Genomic DNA, 20464 nt, shown 5'->3' on the forward strand with positions numbered 1-20464 from the left:
TGTGAGAGTAAAGCTCACCTGCTTTATTTCCATAGATTGACTGTTTATTTAGAGATCTATTATGAAACTGAGATTGTAGCCATTTTTGTTCCCAGTTGTAATACATTCTGACTGACATAGGTTGGAAACTTGTTTTTGGGGGGGTGGTGGTTGTGTTTTTAACTGCATTTATCACTATAGTAGGTGGGAGTATTAAATTTTACACATTAGGGTGCCTTGTTTTGGTAGGATAGTATGCTGTGCCTAGGTGTTGGCTTTTTTTTTTTTAAAGCACATCATGGTAGTGAAAGTAGGTCCAAGAAAAGAGTCCTGATCTTGGAGTAGAAGGTGGAGAGACTTGTAATGATCCTGGGCTCTGGAAGGGTGTTCGTTCCCGGGAATGAGACTGGTCCCTGTAAAGGCTGGCTCCTTCATAGGCGAACTTTCTTGTCCTTGTACTGTTTTTCTGTGACAGCTCTCATCTGAGATGTTTATACTTGTACTGGATCTGTCCCATTTCAGGATTCACAGCTGGTAATAGAAGCCTTTAAATCAGGGTTCGAGCCTCCGGGAGATATCGACTTTGAGGACTTCACACAGCCAATGAAGCGGACTGTCTCGGAATCCAGCCTTTCCAACTCCAGAGGGGATGGGAAGTCTGAGCCGAAGTTTGGTGGCAAATCCAAGGGCAAGTTGTGGCCATTCATCAAGAAAAATAAGGTACTGACTTGCAAGCTTGAGCTTGGCGCTAGTATGCGTATAGTCAATAACCTCTGTCTTGTCTAGTAATCCTGGCAATTACAATTTTTTAAAGACAATTTTAGATTCAGAAAGCTAATAACTGATGTCTTAATATGGTGTTTTGTTGTAGTCTTTGGTTACTTAAGTTTCTTTGTGTCTTTAAATTTTTTTTCTTGTATAATTTCTTTAATTACGTTGCAGTTTTTGTATTAATTTAACTTTAGTTGTCACTTTCTGCCATGGTCCATTTCTTTTCCTAACTCAGAGAAGGAATTGTATACCACTTACCTAGTGCCATGTGTGCTAACTAACGTTGTTACTTTTGGGAAGCTTTAATGTGGCATTACTGTTTTGACACTTCTAAAACTCTCCTTGGCTTTCCATTGCGTTATCTTTTCAGTCTGTGCACTGGGTTCAGCAGTTGGGTGGCTGGGAACAAGGAATTACTGCAATTCATTCTTCTTAAGCACAACTAACGGAGCATAACTAACTGAGCAGTTGACTTCTAAAAAGACCATATTAACTTATGTATCCATTAAACCTTTTTCATTTCACTGTCATATTTTACACCATAATGCATGGCAGCATTTATCTGGGGTTACCAGAATGTGTCAGGGTGACGGGACTATATCGTTTTTCAGTAACACTGATGGAAGCCCAGAGTAGCTTCGTTGTTTTGATCTCACCCTTGCTCTGACCCATACCAAACCACTTCTACTCATTACAGAGTCAAAAAATCTACCAGTTCAAAATGGATCATTCCTGTTGTGTTGGTATATGAGAGAACACAGCTGTCTGGTGCTTACATCAATGTAGCCAGAAAAAAAACCCCAGGACTAACTCCTGAGCAAATTCATAGAATAATTTGTAAAAGTGAAGTGTGATGCACATTACCGAGGTATGATTTGAAAGCAGGAAGGAATGTGGTTTGTTGTTTTCCAGATAATAGAAACGCTACTGGGCACTAAGGTACCTTCCTTATCTGATCCATTTAAATTCAGGTATTTGAAAGCTCTATCCATATGCATTATTCTGAGCTGTCCACAGAGCGAGAACAGGGCAATTTATGGGGATAGCGCTGCATGGAAGAGTCTGCATGAGCCTCCTGTCAAAATACTTTGTGTTACTCTTCTGTTGCATCACTTACTAAAACTTCCATTTATCACATTCTTCATTTAACACAACTCTTAAATACTGCTTTCCCCCTCTTTGAACCATGGCCTTTAATATTTAATTATTTAATTGGTTTTTTTTTTCTCTGGATTTCAAATATTGGTTTTGATGCTTATTTTCGTTTTGTGTTTTATCTTTTTATTTTGGTTTTTATTCTGTCACTTCTCCATCTCTTATACGTAGCTTATGTCCCTTTTAACATCCCCCCATCAGCCCCCTCCTCCTCCCCCTGCCTCTGCCTCACCCTCTGCTGTTCCCAACGGCCCCCAGTCTCCCAAGCAGCAAAAGGAACCCCTCTCCCATCGCTTCAACGAGTTCATGACCTCCAAACCCAAAATCCACTGCTTCAGGAGCCTAAAGCGCGGGGTAAGTTCTCCTCTGGATACCTCTCTCTCTTTCTTTCTCTTTTCTTTCTTTCTTGCGCTTTTATTGCACGTTCTGTTATGTAAAAACTTGTTTTGTTTTGTGAATGAATCCATTGTGTTTTATCATAACATGCAGACAAATCCAAGGAATCCCAACCTATAAAGCCATTCGTAGTCAAAAACCCCACAATGAAACCACAAAAAGTACAGTTGCTGGTGGAAATTTGGTGGCAATTAACCATTCTGGTTTTCGGGGGAGGAGGGATTGTCCAAAGCGTGGAAGGAAGAGCTGAACATTAAGTAATACTCACGTACAACTCAGTTATTAATTTAGTAGCCCTGTGTATGTCTGTGGCAGAGAGTAGGTTTGGAGGAGCACCATTCAGAGGTTTAATCTGATCCTGATGCTGCATGTTGTCTACCTTAATGTGAAAAGTCTTCCTCTCTGCAGGGTGGATTCAGCTCGATATCTGTGTCAGAATGAGGAGAGTAAATTAGGAGGGATTCTAGACGATAATTCTTCTGACCGCAGTTGGTGCAAGTTCAGGCATATCCCTGAAAAGATCCGACACCTCTTGCTGGGTAGTGGGAAGATGACTTCCCCGTGTTTTATGGCCAAGTGCGCCTCTGGGTGCGACTTCTGTTCCGGAGACTCGGCCTCAGCTTGTGCTTCAAGTGATGCAATGTTAGCTTGCTTAGTAAGTCTGAGTCTTAAGATAAAAAGACAGGTGAGATGTGAAAGATGAACTGATTCTAGGTGGTAATAAAGTTGTTTATATGGTACATGTGTGCTTTAAACCAGGGCTGCCATGATGGTGGAGACAGGGGGGACACTGAATTTAATGTTCCCTGCAGCTACCTTGATGTATTGATTACCATTAACTCTAAATATTTGGGGCTGACACTTCTCAAGGACCTTAACCGCATCCTGAAGCACGAAGTTTCAATAAGATAGGAAGGTTTGATTTGATTCCTGTAGAGAGCCTAAGAAATCCTGCTTCCCAACAAGTTTGTTTATCATGTCTGCGTTTGGGCCTCCTTGAACAGATGATGTGGCTTAAACAGCTTTTAAAGTGGCCATAGAAGAATTTAAAACCCTGCCATGCTCTTTAACTTTTTTTCCAATTAGTTTCAAATGTATTTTCCACAGTCTTTATTCTTGACACTTTAAATGTCAATGAAATATCTTCACAAAAATACCAACTCAAAAAACTGTTTGTAACGGCCACTAGTAGCTGCCATTCCTGCAAACTGGAGGAAAGACATTAATTAAAAGTTTGATAAACATTATGTGAAGAAGCATTGCAAAGCTGGGAAGAAAATTTCAAGTCGTTTGACTTGTCCTGGCAGCCTTCCCTACATACATTAGCATGCAGAATTGTAGGCCAGCACATCTTTTTCTGGGATTTCCCATTAAGTCCACAGATTTTGTTCATTTCTGAACTTTCACTTCCCAGTGCTATGATGCACACAGTTTAAAATGATATTCTGTCTGCAAAAGCTTTATCAGTCTAGCATGCAAGCTCCAAAACATAGATGAGATGTTTTGAGAGATTAGGGTTCGGGTTTTTCCCCTGCCAGCAGCTGAGGTGCGTTAGGTGCTGGTTTATGCATTGCACAGTGCAGGGGGGCTGAAGGTCTCTGTGGCCGACCGCGGGGATTCACCGGGGTCGAGATCAAACTGGATCAGTACTTGGTGACACATCACCGCTGTTCTAAGGGCAGTGTCCCTGTCTCCTTTGCTGCTGGTAGCGTAGGAAGCATGGCCTGAGTTTCCCAGGTCAGCTGCTCCGTTCCTGTCCTTGACATCAGCTGTGGCTATATTGGTAAACTGATACTGAAATGTTTGTGTTGAATTAAATGCTCTCCTTGGTGGTCTTCAGAAGCAGTAAGTAAAATGACAGGTCCCTGAGATAAAATTTTCCATTTTTCAAATAAAAGGAAGACTTTATCTTCCCAGAAGCTTGCACGTGACCCAGTTGTGCTGAGAAGTTGCTGGCATAGCATGGCTTTGGCTCCTAGGTTAAGGTCCTTAGAATTATTTCCTCCTATAAAAATTACAGGAAGGAGACACAAGTGTTCAGTATTTTAAAACGTTTTTCAGAGCAGGCTGTAACATCAAGGAAGTGACTACTTTAAAAAGCCCAAATTCTGCTCCAGGGACTGCACTGACATTTAGGGCTGGCGTTTTATAAAAGTAGAGACGATTTCAGTAGGGAACTTCAGTGGTTAGTTACAGAGAATTGAGAACAGTGCTGTAAACAATATTTTGTCTCATCTGGTTGCAGACAGTACATTTTAAAAAAAAAAAACATGTTTTATACAGAGTGGTTTTCAGTTCTTTGCTAGGAAATTGCCATTTAATGGGACATTCAGAACCCAAAAAATCACATTTCTGGTGCTTTTCATTGGGGAAGCGGGAAGTTTCTAAGTTGTCCAAAGGCAGGTTCTGTAAATGTACCTCCTTCCCTCAGGTGCAGTTTGGCTCTTTTCTCAGTGGCTTTTATGGGGGGGAAAACAGTCTTTCAGCTCTGCTTCTCTAGCAGCAAACCTGGGGGTGTGCTAGGGAGTGGCTGTCTTGGTGGCACCCGCTAGGACGGGTGGGCATCTGGCAGCCGTCTTCACGGGGGTAGCAGGGAGACGCTTTGGAGAGTAAGGCACTGCTGAAGGTGAGGGTTTGTGTTGCAAGCTAGTGCTCCAATAGTGCCATTCCCGGAACAGAATATTGAAAGTAGTGCTGAATGTCTCTAACTTGGTTTAAAAATACTAGTTTGTAGTTCCATGGGCACTTCACAAGTTTGTATTTCAAATGTACAAATTCTTACTTAGTGAGTATTTGGCCGTATAAGCAATTATGACTAATTGCCTTTAATAGTTCCTGAAGAAATGCCATTATTTTATGTATTAACTGTCTGAGAAGTCCAAGCCAGTCTTACGAGTCCTGCATACTGTATTGGTTTTAAGTGGTTTGTGTGAAAAGTGAAATAATGAGAACGATTTCCTGTAGCCTTCTCTGAAATCCCTCAAATTTCTGCTGACACGTTCATTAAAAATGTGCAAGGAAAGGCTGTTGCTAAATCTTCATTTAAACCTTTCACTATGTTCTCTTTCTATTTCACTTCCTTCCCCTGTTAGCTACCAGGATGTTTGTATGTAAATACTGTTCCTGCCTGACTCATCCTGCAGAGTTGGAGGCCAGCGTTCAGACCATCGTCTTTTTTTCCAGAGGGGCAAATTCAGGCCACTTGGTTCATCTAGAAATATGGAGTAGGAGAGGCTGCAAAGCTCTGGCGGCTTGCTCTGTCTGATTTGAAAACTTGTCCAGTTCACATTTCATAGGTCCTTAGTGATTTGTTATACAAATGATCAGACTGAAAGATCATGAAAATGCCATATGGCCTTCAAAAATAAAATAATTCTAACCAGGCAAAAGAAAAAATCAAGAACCACCCCCAAATCCTGTTAATTTATCAGATGATGAATTAGTGGTTGGCATTTGTTTCAGCTGATGTGGTTGATATGACCCACTTTATATTCAGTTACAGCCAGATAGTACTGTTAATTCTGCTTTTACCCTATTAAGTTCTGTAAGATTTCTGTTTCCCAATTCCTCTCCATCCCCCTGCCAAATCCAAAAGCATTTGAATTTTGCTCAGGAGCATAAGCAGTAATGTTACAAATACTGGATTGTGATATTACCAAAGAAATTAGGAGGACGTAGAGGGAAACCGTCCTCTCCACAGAAGAACATTTGATCTGTACAGAAATACATCAGTGAAGCAACTTTTGGAAAGGTCGTGCAGGGAGTCCGCAGGACAGTAAAATGTAACGGGTGTTTGGCTTTGGACACTGAATAATTTCATTTGCTCTGAATATTGTCTCCGCACTGCTGGTTTTGTTCAGAGACAAAATTCCACTCCAGCCAGACACCTTGCAGTAAAGGTGGCCGCAAGGCATTTTAAGTATTGTTTTAGAGTATTCAACCGAATTGCCAGGCAGGTCCTTCCTGGTTTGTTGATAAACTGGGCTGTTAGCTCCTACAAAAGCCAGGGTAACAATTTGGTTATTTCAGAGGAAGCTGGATCAGGCTCCTTTTTTGCACTGGCTTAAGGAAGAAGTGCATGAAAAGGACTACTTAATGTGAACAAGTCCGGTAGATACTAAGACCTTAACAGGATAAATACCACCAGCAGAACTGCACCTTGTGATTGACCCTTGAAACATAAGTGAGTGAATGGATTCCTATACAATTCCTCCATGAAATCTTTGCTATCAGAACATGTCTGGAGAGGCAGTATGTTTTAGCAATTTCCTTATAAAGTTTTGGTTTAGCATCTTATGTGGCATTTGGAAAGAGAAATTACGAAACTAAAGCGGAAAAATCACTGGTGACTGTTAAAATGAATTATATAATTAGTAATTATATGTCCTGTGCCCAGTCTGGTTTTAATTTTGCTTCCAAACCAAAAATGCAATGAATCTTGTTTTCATGGAAGGAAGCAGATGCCTGAACAATTTACAACAGATGCAAGGTTAATGTAGAGGCGCCAATACTAGTGTCAGTGGTCACTGCCAATACGAAATCCTAGTCTGTTTTTAAAAAGAAAAAAAAATATTAAAAATTTAGATGCTGACTCATGTCAGTCTCTATGGTTTTCTAATCACATTTTTGTATTTTCCTCAAAGCTGCTTTCTTCTAACCCCAACAGCAGAAATGTCCATTGTAGAACATACTGTAAAACCGTTACAGCACTTGTCATGGATCAGAACTAGAAGAGGAGGGGGAAAAAAGTCTTACACAGTTTTTGTGAGTGCTGTTTCTAATAACTCTTTAAGAAAGCAGTATAAAAGTAGTATAACTTAAAATCAACTCTGTCTCTTTAGGGAAGTTAAAGCCAGAAGAGCACAAAAAAATGAGGAACCACTTACATAAGTCATAATTTCATTTATGCTTGCTCTGCTTTTTCTAATTCCATTTTGAGGACAAAGAAGACTCAGTATTCTGCTAGTTGATATTAATTTTGTGTTCTTTTGTTTTATTGCTATAGCGGCAGTAACATCAGCACCTTTATTTAAAGAGCAGTACTTCTGAACTAACAAAATCCAGGGGCAGAACTTACACCTTTACTCAGTGTTGTGCAGACTTGCCTTTCCTCTCGTACCTCTGAGACTGGGTTGTGATTAAGCAGAGAGGATGGGTCTGGGAGCTGGGACGCAGATATTACTGTCATTACCCAAGTTCCAGCCTCCAGGCGGTTCCATAAGGCACACGGAGGGACTTTTGTGGTTTCCTTTTTAGTGGAAGTTGTTGACTTCATTACAATGTGATTTTATTTCCATTGCACCAGTTAATGTTTTCCCTTACCATCCTGTCTTGCCTCTGTGACATACTGTGCAGTCTTCTCCCTTGACGCTTAGCTGTTGGCCTGCCTGGGCGATCAGTACTTTGTTGTTCTGTGAGCATGCAGAAAGAGCAGACCAAACCAACCACCCCCTCTCGTACCTGCTCTCTTCCCTGCCCCTGGGAATACTTGTTATTCTAACGTAAGTGTATAACTCTCTGCCAAGACCAGGATTTTCTGGTGGGTGGGGTCATTAAAGCCATGGTTTATTCTAGCACAGAGAGAGAGAGTTTTCTGATCTTGCGTGTTTAAGCTAGCATTTAAAAATGTGGTCTTTTCTGATTTTTGTGAGAATGCTAAACTCTTAATATTTGCCTAGTTTCTAGGAAGCTTCCACTTTGCACTTAAAGGCTAGTTAAACGCCAAGCTGTCTTTTGCTGTAGAAGCAGTAAACACAGAGGTGCCGTGCTTGTCTCCAGTGTAACGGATGTGTGTTTTCTCTTGCTGACTCACCAGCAGACACAGTCTTTGTATATTCACAAAGAACTCATGAAGAGGACTTTAGGGACACCCACGTGTGCCGTTGAGGCTAGGGAATATGTTGTAAGTCCGTGTATGGTGTGATCAGCCCATACCGTTGCTACACAGTCGCTAACCCCACTTACAACGCCGTTAGAGTGTGCTGTGGAAATGTGCTTTGTAAAAGATAAAAGGAAAATTTGGTGGGAGGCAAGTTGCAGCTTACCGTGTTATGTGCAGGAAAGATATGTCTGCTAGTCCTGGAAATGCTGAAATTGGCACAATTAAAGTAGCTGGACCTGTGAAATTCAGAGCAAGTACTACAAACAGGTTCCATGCATTTATTCTAAATTATTTTATGAATGCAGTCTTGAGCATCATGAGCCAACCCCTGATTTACAGCAGCGCGGTGACACGTTCTGTGCCTTGGTCGTGGAGCACTCCGTGGAGCCTTCTGAAGCTTCCCTGAACTCTCTGTAATGATGATAGTTCATGGAATCAAGATATGTGACCTCTAAATCTGATACCTGGATAAAGCAGAGTATGGGGAGATTGTTACAGGACCACTAAGAAAGAAAATTACCTCTTGGTTGTATGGAAGTCCAGTGATTTATTTCAACCCTGTTTTCTGTAAGTGAGGTTAGTGTCCGTGACTGTCCAATAACACATGGACTTGCTGGCTTTCATGCTCTCTCATGTGTTATTGAAGCTTGTGGCTCTTAGGCTCTTCATTTTCTCCCTCTAAGACTAAGCTAGACTTGTTTTAAATTGACAGCTTGAAACAGATTTGCTCATTTTGGAGAAATCTGGTTTATTTGGGGGAAAAATGCCCCTGTTCTCCCAGGAGCTGTGAGCAAGTTTCTAGCTGTGAAAACCCAACAGAATGGGCAAAAGTAGTTATTTAGTGTTTAATGCAGACTAATTTTCAGTCTGCTTATATTTGTTTATAGAAACAGAATTGCTCTCATGTAAAATTATGAATGCATTTCAGAAATGGAAAACTGTGAATATAACTTATTTCAGCATTTCATTGTTTCCAGTCTATGATCTGCTTTATTATTTGTACTGGTTATAACAATCCCTGACGTACTATTTGGAAATGCTATTAATAAGTTTTCTGGTTTTGTCATACTTAACAGCGTAAGAATTCGGCATACAGTGTCTATAATCCTTTTCAAATTTGCTGAATTTACAGCAAAAGAATAGTCTTGATGCAGATGATTCTTCGCAGTAGTATAGTGCCTTTAGAGTGAGTAGTGTTTAGAAACTAGCGCATGTAGCATACATTTGTGCCTTTTATAGAGTGCTTCGTAGGTAAATATTTATTCTGCACCATGAGTCTTGTCTGTATATATGTACAAGGATCTCAATTTGTGCTGATCATGTCTATGCTAAAGTTCACAGGAGTGCTAAAGCAATTATGCAAACAAAAGCTGCCTACGCTGAATTTCTTCAGCAGCGTATTTTAGCTCATTCTTTCTCCTTCCTGTATGATTATTCGCTCAAATGGATTGGGTTTGTTTGCTTTTTTTAATGGCCTCATAGCTGAGAGAGTGAATTTCTTCATTGCACTGTGATTATTATCATGTGTTTACTTCCTAATGGACTGAACTTCAGAGGGAAGTTTAACTGCTGCGTTGTCACTGAAGGCATCAGTTCAAATGGAGTATTTCACTATTTATTGCAAGGCCATATGTTTGCCTTGAATGGTTGGCATGTGTTGCTGTACAAATTCTGGTAACTAATGGTAATTGTTATTTTTGATAAATGTGTATTTCTTAAATCATGCTGTCAAAACCATCATAGGTGTGGAGCCACCTTTATTTATTTTAAATCCAATCCTGAAGAACGGTGCTTTTGCTAAAAAAGGAGCGTCTGTTTGAGAGCATCGTATTCAGGAGCTGTTGGTAGTAAAATAACAGAGAACTCTTGAACAGAAAGAGGTTCAGAAGTCTCAGTACACATCATTGCCTGGAGTGAGAGGCGTTTTCCAACTTCTACGTTTCAACTGCCTTTAACACCGAGCACGTGCGTTTATGCACTTAGAAGTTTGCTGTGTAGTTTGAGCATTTCACAACTGTCCCCAAAGAGCTGGTAGGACAGGCACCGTGCGGATTGCAGGAGGAGGAGGCTGGAAGTAGTTTTGATTCTCCCGTTAAAATCTGGCTTTGTATCTTGAACAGCAGCTAACTTGTGCAGCTTGGCACAGAACAGCACAGCACTGTGGCACTGTTAGTCTCCCTATCTCTTGGAAAACCTGCGGAATTGCAGGGGTCGTAACATCTTGCAACGCTGGAAGAGGCTTTGATAATTGTGGTGGTCGGCTGCCCGGGCACATTTGTTCACCTGGCAGTTTCTGGGGCTCTCCGGCGCTGTTGAGAGCTGTATGTGCAGGTGATGCGGGGCAAAGGCAAACCGTGCTGCTGTGTCAGCCCTTTAAGCATACACCTCCCTTCAGTCTCCTGCTTCCCCAGAGTAACTAAAAGATAATATTTTGGCTCTGTAACAGGAAACGTGGTAACCTTTGAAGAATTAGATCATGTATATCATTTAAGGAGCTTGAATAATGACTTACTATGCTGTCATAGAATCAATTTGGTGTAAAGAGAAGAGGGTTTTTTTTCCTTCTTCCTGGTCCTGACCTTGTCTGACTGTATGGCCAAAGAACGTTTGAGACTGAGTATTTCTTTTTGAATTGTTCAAGAACATGAAATGACTTTGCGTGGCTGCCCGGACAGCACTGCACGCAATCAGCAAGGATGTTTGAGATGTTGTACTTTGGACGTAGGCCTGAGAGCTAGGAAATCGCTGGAGATCGCTGGAGATCCCGTCGTGCTCTTTGCAGCTGGTGGCCAAGTGCAGTACCTTGCCTCTTCACTGAGCTTCGGCTAGGTGTTATCCCCCCTTCTCTTAAGCCCTTGCATAAAGGCGCTGATGCTCGTGACTGCGTTTCAGCACATTTTTGATCTAAAGTGACTTGCATACATTTGCAAGTTCTGAGTTTTTTTCCACTTCAGAGGTGTTACCGTAATGCGAAAACGCTCTGTTGTTGCAGCCGTGTAAATAAGGCAATCCAGGCCAGATTCTCACCTGCAGTGCTAAAGCACACGTGTAGAGGTACAACACTTCCATTTCTGTTTCTGGCAAGGAAATGGCAGCTGACTGATTAACGCTGGCCCATCTTGTGAACTTTTGCACAGATCTGTTAGTGTTACCCATTTTGCCTTCCAACAGCAAGGGGATTATGTGTCATTTTATTGTAACGTCAGTCTGAAAAAGTTCCTCTTCTACTGATGCACTGTTGTTTTTTCTCTTTCTCCCCCCACCCTGTATCTCTCCAATTTTTACATGAAGCTTTCTCTCAAGCTGGTAAGCACATTTACAGCATGCCTGTCCTGTGTTTTAATCACAATTTTCTGTGTGTGTTTTAATGTGCACTGTGCCACATATGACATGACACTGAAATTAACTGTTAAATTTGTTTCTTCTGTGTTTGCTTTTTTTGATATTTATCAGATAACTCTGAATACACAGGTCTGGAGTCTAATAGAGGTGATCAGAATTCAGTCTTTCTAATAAGCTGCTAAAAAATTAACTCTAATACATAGTTTAGTTTTCACTTTTATAATCTAGGGCTATGAAAATGTAGAAAAACAGTATCAAGTAATTCTGCTACTGTGTAAGTATACATTAAAACATTTAAAGAAAAAAAATAATAAATAAAGGTCTCCGTGCTTCTGGACCTTTTCCAGAGAGGAATGCATGTCTTTTGTGTAACATAGCTGCAAAGTTTGCTTTCTGTGTCCAGGTATTACTGGAAATGTGCATCGTTATCACCTACATTTTACAGCCCTATGTAGTCCTTCAGAATAACTAATAATGATATTAATTAAAGTTCTGTAAACCTTAACCAACAAGGTTAACTCAGTCTGTTTTGAATTCACAAATGGAGGTATAATGTGAATCCAAAATTCTATCTTGGATGCAGCTGGGAAGGTTTCTTGGACTACGGTAAGATAATATGTTACTGAGTTGGAAAGGGAAGGGATGAACATATTTGGGAAAGCAAATTATGTGCTGAACTTCATACACAAGGTACCGTACTGCTTGAGATACTCCACACCTTGATATGTTCCTGACAGCCTGTCTACATTCCTTTGCCCTTCGTGAGCCCAGTCACAAGGAGAATGCGACTGGTTTGCTGACCCACTTCATGCCAGCATGCAAGAGCTGCAAACGACTGATTGCAGTTTTGGAGGGCTTCAGAGGATCTGCAGTAGCACTTCAACTGCATTAGCTTGAAAGTTTTCTTATTCCTCACCAGTCAGTGCCTTTAGGTGCTCTCTCCCCCCTACACATACATTGTTCTTGGGTACATCATTGTGGACCTGTTCTGTTCATAGCAGCTTATTAGGAGGAAATGCACGGGCCGTGAAAGCTACCTGCTGTAGCTCTGGAGGTTTCAGGTCCTGCTGCTGCTCTGTCAACACAGTGACTTGCTTGGGCTCCATTAGCGATATTGCTTCTCGCTGAAGACCTGTGGTGGGCCTTAGGAATGATGGAAATCTCTAGCTTACTTGCAAACCTTGTTCTTTTGGCTGGTAGTCCAATGCATTTATACCAGGGATTTCCATTTGTTGTTTTCCTAGTCACAGAGCTAGTATGTTGTGTAGCTGAGCTAAGTCTTCGTATGTAGGAATAAATCCTCCCAAAATAAATGGCTGACCTGGCCTTTCCCCAAGAATTCCGCAAATCAAAAAGATGTGCAGAGAGGGCTGAGACCCATGTGCGCCTCAGGCGGAAGAAATCGGCTTGTTCGTAATTTCCTCTCGGATCCTAGCTGTACAAGAGCCGTAACTGGGGCTGATAAACCTCGTGCTTTCCCCATATGTAGCTTTAGCCCAGAAACTGGTCCTAATATGGCCTCTTTTTTCACAGTCCTTCATCTTGGGACAATTTGCATCCTAAATCCCAGTATCTTTATGCAAGGAAATCTAGTGAACACTGGCTCTGCTGCTCCTTTGATAACACAACAAAAATAGCACAGATTTCCCCCTCACCTCACTATTGAAGCATTTCTAAAAATGTAGGCAGTGTTGACTACTTGAGAGAGAGCCCAGGTGTGTTTTTGTTTGAGAGCATGAAACGTGCCCAGCATGTGCAAAAATGGCTTCTTGACTCTTCCTTTTGGAAGAGGAACTGTAGCTTCTGTTATGATGGGAAATTATTGAGCATGGAATAAAGTCTGAGTGAGATCACCTCCTAGTCTCAGGCATGCATTTCTATGCAACACTAATGCTTTGGTCTGAAGCATTGTAAACAACAATACTGAATTTAGTCCAGCCTGGAGCTTTTGAATGAAATTGAAGAATCAAAAACAAGATGCTTTTCCAAATTTGTTTGACTGCATCTATTGCATTCTCCTAATGTACAGGTGGGGATATTTTCAAGCATATCTGTCTCTTCTGCTTAGAATTGAGAAGAATATGTCACGGTCTTTCCTGTAACTGCTTGTTTATTTGCAAAGCTACATCCAGATGCTTTACCTTAAAAAGATATGCATGGATTCAAAATATATTGAATCACTCTCATGTCTAATGTGATGTGGGAGTTACTATCAAGCAAAATACTATTATATTTCCTGTACCATGCACAGCAGGTAATGTAAGCACTGCTGAGACTTCATGTGGTTAAAGTTTCAGAATGAGTGTAACTTAGTTTTTTCCTTCATTTGTCTTAAATTTGCTTTCTCATTGTCTCATGAAATGGAATTTTAAGTGTATTATTACACAGATGATCAAGGCTTAACTAGACGCATATGCCGTCTTTTACTGAAAAATCAATATGGCAGCAATTTCATTAGGTTTGCCTGTTCTGTTATTCTGAAATGGCCAGACCAGAGGAGAAGATGACCTGTCTGTAGTTGTCCTCCATCCCTCTGACACCCACACATTTTCTTGTAAACAGCTTGTTCTGCAAATGCAGAAGAAAGAGCGCGCTGTCTCAGAGCACGTTCAGTGCAGAGCTGAAAGGGTCTAATGGGCCGCTTTTGTGGCAGAGTTTCCACTAATCACACTCCTCTCACAGACAGATTTGGCATTTTAATAAGACTAATGTTGCAACTCTGCTCGCAAGCTTTCAGTAAGCTGCTGAGCCATTGAATTTGGTTACTCAGCTCTGTGTTTTTACCCTTCTTTCTCCCATAGGCCGGTATTCCCCCTTAGAAATGAGATGCGGAATGAGCAGAAACCAAAACAAGAAAAACCTGTACAAATTCAACATAATGTACAAGAACCTCACTCCCTTATGGTGCAACTGATTAGTATTGATGTGTGTTCAGTATAGCCCACCCAAACTGTCCCCCTTGCCCTCCTGCAAGACAAAAATAGGTGGTACTTTGAAGAAAATAGTATGGATGTATTTTATGTGTCGTCTATCTGCTATATTAAATTGAGGCAATCAAGAAGCAGCTTAGCAGTTTGAAGGCAGAAAAGGGTCTTTCAAGCAGAATCACACAAAGGTAACCGCTGTGGTCTTCAAATGTTTTCTTTGATTATGATTTCAAATTGATTGATTCTATGGCTTTGATGTAACTTCTCATTTTTATGCTAGAACAAGTGAGAGAGGAAAAATTGAGAGACTTTGACATGGAATGTGGATCCTGGAAAGTATGCAGCATGATTTTAAATTGCGGAACACCAGAGGAAGCGCTTCTGTTATCTTAGTGCGTTCAGGAGAGCCCTGACATAAATTAACTGTTTTGGACCAACACTCAGACTATGCAGACCAAGCCAGCAATTAATAGCGTACCTGAGAAGCGCAACTGTGACACGGGAGTAAAAGCTAGCAACTGCTTTTATGGGGATGTGTTTCTAGCAGAGGAAGGGAAGGCAGGAAAGATCAGCATGAAAATGGAACTCTGTTAATAAAATCTGATGATAACTATGGATAAAAATAGATTCTTGGCTTTGCCATTGAATTCTTTAGTCGGTGATCTCCCATTAGCCATTTGCTGTGAAAGTGGGATGTGGTCCTGAGATTATTTCTAGGGCATCCAGATTGCTAACAGATAACTCTCAGTACAAATAATAACAATGCTTCAGACCATTGTAATTTTGCACAGACTTTTGTGAGCTGTTTTCAAAATGCAATCCTGAAGGATTCTTTCAGACTCTGAGTTTTCTTCTTTTCTCTTCCATTCCACTCTGTGCAGGGAGCAGGGCCAGAGGACTTCAGCAATCTCCCACCTGAGCAAAGAAGAAAGAAACTTCAGCAAAAAGTTGATGAACTAAACAAAGACATTCAGAAGGAGATGGATCAAAGGTATGTCAATCCCCTCCAATGAAGAATGAAATAGGTGGTCTTATATAGGAGAACAGAAACAAGTAATATATAAGAAAGAGCAAATAACGACAAGGTTCTAGGTTTGTTTAAGGTACTGTTCCAAGAAAAAAAGAACCAGAGGCTAAAAACACCTGAGAGATGCAAGGCTCTGCACAACTCAGATTGTGAAATCAGTTATTTAATTTTGGCTCGTGTAGGTCAGAGCTGGGGCAAAAGCTGGCTTTCTCTTTGTTCCAGTCTCCCACCCCAGTGTAATGCATATCCTGTCTTGGGAATCATGAGATGAGAAGATCCTAGTATAAGGATAGGAATGATGTAAATGAAGAGACAATTTTTCCTTCTTTCTTGGGCTTTGGCGGGAGAGCAGCAGTTTTATATCGTGAGCCAGATTAGCAGACTGCTGTTAGATACACTAAGTTTGTTTCTTGATGTGCCCCATTCCTGAGGGTGTTTTTTAGGAAAGTAGAGGATGCAAATACAGCCTCAGTCAAAGGTACAGTCATAGAGCTCTCAGCACTGAGCAGAGCGCCTTTACTGCATGGTGGGCATGGGTAGATCCCAACAAGAGAGGCTGTTATGAGCATGATAACATCATCAAAAGTGCTGATTGATTGGGGTGTATCTCAAGACTCTCTGATCTGTAGCTTACATTTCCTGGCAGCAGAAAGATAATAACTCCTGTTCTTTTGTGGATGCTTTTTCTGCAAGGCTTCGTTTATCATTCTGATTGAGAATAAGGCTATTTTAGTTACACATTTTTGATTGATTCTGGCAGCCTGTATTTGTTATTTTGGGTTTGTTCACATTCTGTAGTTGCATTAAACATTCAGCATGTTTTGTTTGCAAGAGACAGAACTTTTCTTCCCTGAATGATTTCAAAACTTAGCTTCTCTGGTACTAGTCTATCCCTAAATATTGCTTTGCGTTTGTACAGATGTGCCTACATTTTCTGCCAACTTCTTTTGAAAAAACTGTTTATTTGGTCTAGTAACCCAAATTTTCTTCTTTATTTTTTATATCATGAATAAGAAAGGAAAACTGCGTGTGATTATATGATTTCTCATTGCTTTGTTTTTTTCTTCTGTGGTAACTTAGATTTGTCTCTGTACAGATTTTCCTTTCTGCTCTGTATTGATTCTGAGGTAACCCGACGTTAAAATTGGGTATGAAATCAGAGCAGAATGAAGTTGTTTTAAATAAAGATAGCATATGAGTGAGGAAGTAGCACCAGCAGTTAAATAAGAGTTAAAAAATAGTAATAGTCATGACTCATATGTTTGCAATATTGTCCCTTAGGGCTTCAACCACAGAGCAGTCCCGCTTTCTTGCCACCCACACTTTTTCCCATTTTCTATACACACAAAGCAAAGGCAGGCACAGGATTGCAATTGTCAAGAGTTTGGTGGGAAACTCTAAAATATAAAGAGTGTTAACTTGAGTTGTGGGACTCACATTAACCTTTCTACCCCCCAAGTAATGCCTAGAGAAAAGCTGAATCGCTGTGCCAGTAGTACAGGAAATCAGCTCATAAGTCCACCCTTCTCTAGGCTCTGAAACGTTCATCATCATGCAGATAACTTTTTTCTTTAAGTTCAGCCTCAACTTGCCTCGGGTCAAAGGCAGCACACTGCTGGCTTTCCTCCGGGAGCTCATGAAGGCATGTACTACGTTAATCTTGGCCTTACGGTACCACGTTCATAGCAGGCCTTTAAAATTAACATCTCTGAAACCCTAGGCGTTTGGCGTCTGGGTTGATACGAAACACAGCCCCCCCAAAAGAATCTAGTAAAAATGCTGTATAACTTAACAGGATGCAGGGTCGCATTTTGTGGCCTAAGGTCCATCTGTCGCTGCGCTGTGACAAATGCAAACCATCTGGATTTAGCTTCGTTTTAAGCAGTGTGAAATAAATATCTTGCAAATGATTTGGGTTGCAAAAGACAAACTGCAACAGGCAGGGTGAGAATTTCTAGTTAGCACTCCATTTTTATTATTAATATGTCCACGTCCAGCTCTTTGTCCCAGTTTCTCAACTGGATTTCAGCCCATGATGGAGAATAATGATGCAACTGTTTGTCTGTGCCCCAAAAACTGAGATGATATTCATCTAGAACATTGAAGCTGTCATTCGTTGCAACGGTTGTGAGACTTTTTTTTTCCCCAGGGCTAACAAGTAGAAATCATAGTACTAAATAAGAGAATGTGTCAGGCTAAAAGTCAACCCAAATTCCTCCTTTTGCCTTGCAAAAAGGCCACTGTCCAAGAACGCAGTCATTTTTCTGCTAAGGTTCTTCAAGCAGAGCACGCGGAGCTTGAATAATTTGGTCTACATGTGTTGTGTGCTTGTACCGACACAGCACATCTCCTGTGCCTCACCATCCGCTGGTGAGGCTCCTGCTGCCACCCTCGCCCACGCGAAGAACCCTCAGCTGCCTGTAGGGTGAGGGGCTCCCTTTAATGTAGGGGCTTGAGGAGTTTGGTTGTGCACAATGGCTCTGTCACGTCACATTGTAGGTAAAGGTCACTCACTTTTTTCCATCTCTGACAGAGTAAATTCTCTTCTAGCAAGTGATTTTACTGTTATTTTTTAATGGCTGCTTCTATACAGGGCAAAAGCCCCTGTCTGGATGTTCTCAGTTACCTTTGTGACCGATTAGGCTTGAACCACAGACTAAAGAGGCAGCAGTTTATTATCCTTTTATTTGCCTTCATTTAGAGAAAGGCATTTGCCCCCAGCCACACTAACACTTATGTGTTATTTTTCTTCTGTCTCTCAGAGATGCCTTAACGAAAATGAAAGATGTGTATATCAAGAACCCACAGATGGGAGATGCAGCGAGTGTGGACCACAGATTAGCAGAACTTGGACAGAACATTGAAAAGTTACGATTAGAAGTTCAGAAATTTGAGGTATGGGAAGAGACATTTCAGTAAAACGTAGCTCAGCATATGCTCAGTTCTAAGCAGATGCTTCATTGCTTTTCCGGATGCATTTTCTTACCATGTATGGGTAAGTGCTACTTAAGCACTTGAATTAATTGAGATCTTTGAGCCTGTTTGTGTAGCAGAAATATGCACCATCTCTTGTGACAGTCAGCCAACAATCCTGCTGTTTAATTTGCCACAGAAGACAAATTGTGCTAAGTGGTGGATAAGAGAAAATATAGTGCTCTCTGGACTGTCCAGAGGGGTTCAGATGCTTATTTAATTAATTAAATAATTTGAAGCATCATGTTACAGATGTCTGTGGAAAACCAGAGGAACATAAATGTAAAGCACCATTTATAGTCTTAACAGCAAGACAGAAGCCTTCAGATAAAATATGTTTTAAGGAATAGTCTGCCATTAACAGGAAGCTTCTTAGAGATATAAACTCTCAAGAGCATAAGGAGTATTTGGAATATATGAAGCCATTATAATTACACGAGAAGGATTATAGGGCTAAGAAAAGACTTCATTCTGTAAGTTACGCTATGTACATAAATAGATACAGCCCGTTAATTTTAGATGTTTCTTACAGTTGTGGGCTTTACTATCCATTGCTTTCTTATCCATTTGAAAATCATGGGGTCGTTCATTCTCCCCAGCTGTAGTCCTCTTTTGCATTCAGGAGTTGCTGAGATTGCTGTGTTTCTGGCGTTACTGAGACTGCTATAAGCTGCCACACGTTTTTTTACTTTATTGTGACTAGAGCAGCATCTCCCAACAGCTTTGTTAACTGCTCCTCTTGGGTCACAGTGCTTTCAGCACCCAGTGTCAAAAAAGAATCGATTTTCCAGTGTTTTTTGGGAAGACCAATAGATTGAATATACACTTAAAGTACAGAATCTATTCCCCCTGACAACTGCAACCGAAAGGAGAATGTAAATATGTTTACAATCTGGTTTTAGTTCCATAGTCTGAACGTCAAATGTGACGCAGCAAAGTAAAAGCAGCGTTACCCCCTTGCAAGTCGGAGCGTGAGCGATGCATGAGAGTGCTGTCCCTTGCAGGGCTGGCTGGCGGAGGTGGAGGGCAGGCTGCCGGTGCGGACGGAGCAGGCCCGGCGGCAGAGCGGACTGTATGAAGCCCAGAACACGTCAGCAGTGAACAGCTGTGCGCAGGACCGGGAGAGGTACAGTATCTGTACGGAGCTGTCCTGTTCAGGCTGGTAGTTGAACCTGCTTTCCTTCGCTGGTTAATCAGGAAAACTGTAGCTCTGCACGGTTCAGAAACTCCTGTAGCCAGGCTAAAGGCAGGCACTCCACGAAGTGTTTCGCGTACTGATTTTAGCATATGTAAGATCCCAACTTTAAGAGCTACTTTTCTGAATGTGATGAAATGTGTAATAGCCCCCACGCTCACTGCTGTGAAGGTGAGTGAGATGGGTGCATTTTTTACAGCTTTTGATGGCAAAAATGGCTGGTCTCACCCATCGCTCTGTGACAGCTGCTGGTGTAACAGGCAGTTCTGAGCATGCTTTGGAATTGCTGAGCTGCTCCAGCTACAGTTCCTCACCTTGTCTTAAGTGTCTGGTGACCGAGTCGTTCTCTCTGCTCCTGAGACTGGTCGCTATAGTTGCTGTGTATTTTCCTCTCTTGAGCAGCCCAGATGGCAGTTACACAGAAGAGCAAAGTCAGGAGACTGAGATGAAAGTACCAGCAACGGATTTTGACGATGAATTTGATGATGAAGAACCACTACCCACCATAGGAACGTGTAAAGCGCTCTATACATTTGAAGGTATAACTCAACCTTTGCTCTCATTTCACTTACTGTTTTGTTAAGTTCATGTGCCAAGGACAAGTGGGAAACCTTCATTTAACCCCTGCAGTGTTTAAATAGGCAAAGAAAGGGCGAGTGAGGCTCTGGCATGATTCTTTTTCTTAGAGAGGCACTAAGTGATTTGTCTCTCATTATGCATGGACTGCAAGAAAAAAACCCCAAACTCTATCAGGATCACATTCATCTGGTTCTTCCTGCACACACTGTTGTCTCCAGAATCACATGTTCTTGTTCGTG

At 41.3% G+C, this 20464-nt stretch overlaps 1 protein-coding gene across 27 annotated transcripts in view; it reads left to right on the forward strand.

The window, feature by feature from the left end:
• The window catches only part of FNBP1 (formin binding protein 1), a 110247-nt gene that overhangs the window by 81262 nt on the left and 8521 nt on the right, over positions 1-20464 (forward strand). For 8 of the 27 annotated variants that reach the window (XM_075170281.1, XM_075170271.1, XM_075170265.1 and 5 more), the window contains 7 exons: positions 502-699; positions 2077-2259; positions 11474-11488; positions 15333-15442; positions 18241-18373; positions 19456-19577; positions 20046-20185. In XM_075170281.1, coding sequence (XP_075026382.1) covers positions 502-699; positions 2077-2259; positions 11474-11488; positions 15333-15442; positions 18241-18373; positions 19456-19577; positions 20046-20185 — 901 coding nt within the window. Of the gene's footprint in view, positions 1-501; positions 700-2076; positions 2260-8116; positions 8204-11473; positions 11489-11635; positions 11672-15332; positions 15443-18240; positions 18374-19455; positions 19578-20045; positions 20186-20464 lie in introns of all 27 variants that reach the window. The other 19 variants (XM_075170254.1, XM_075170257.1, XM_075170263.1 and 16 more) reach the window with 12 other exon arrangements.

Source organism: Calonectris borealis, chromosome 21, assembly GCF_964195595.1.
Source record: "Calonectris borealis chromosome 21, bCalBor7.hap1.2, whole genome shotgun sequence".
Taxonomy (NCBI): Eukaryota; Metazoa; Chordata; class Aves; order Procellariiformes; family Procellariidae; genus Calonectris; species Calonectris borealis.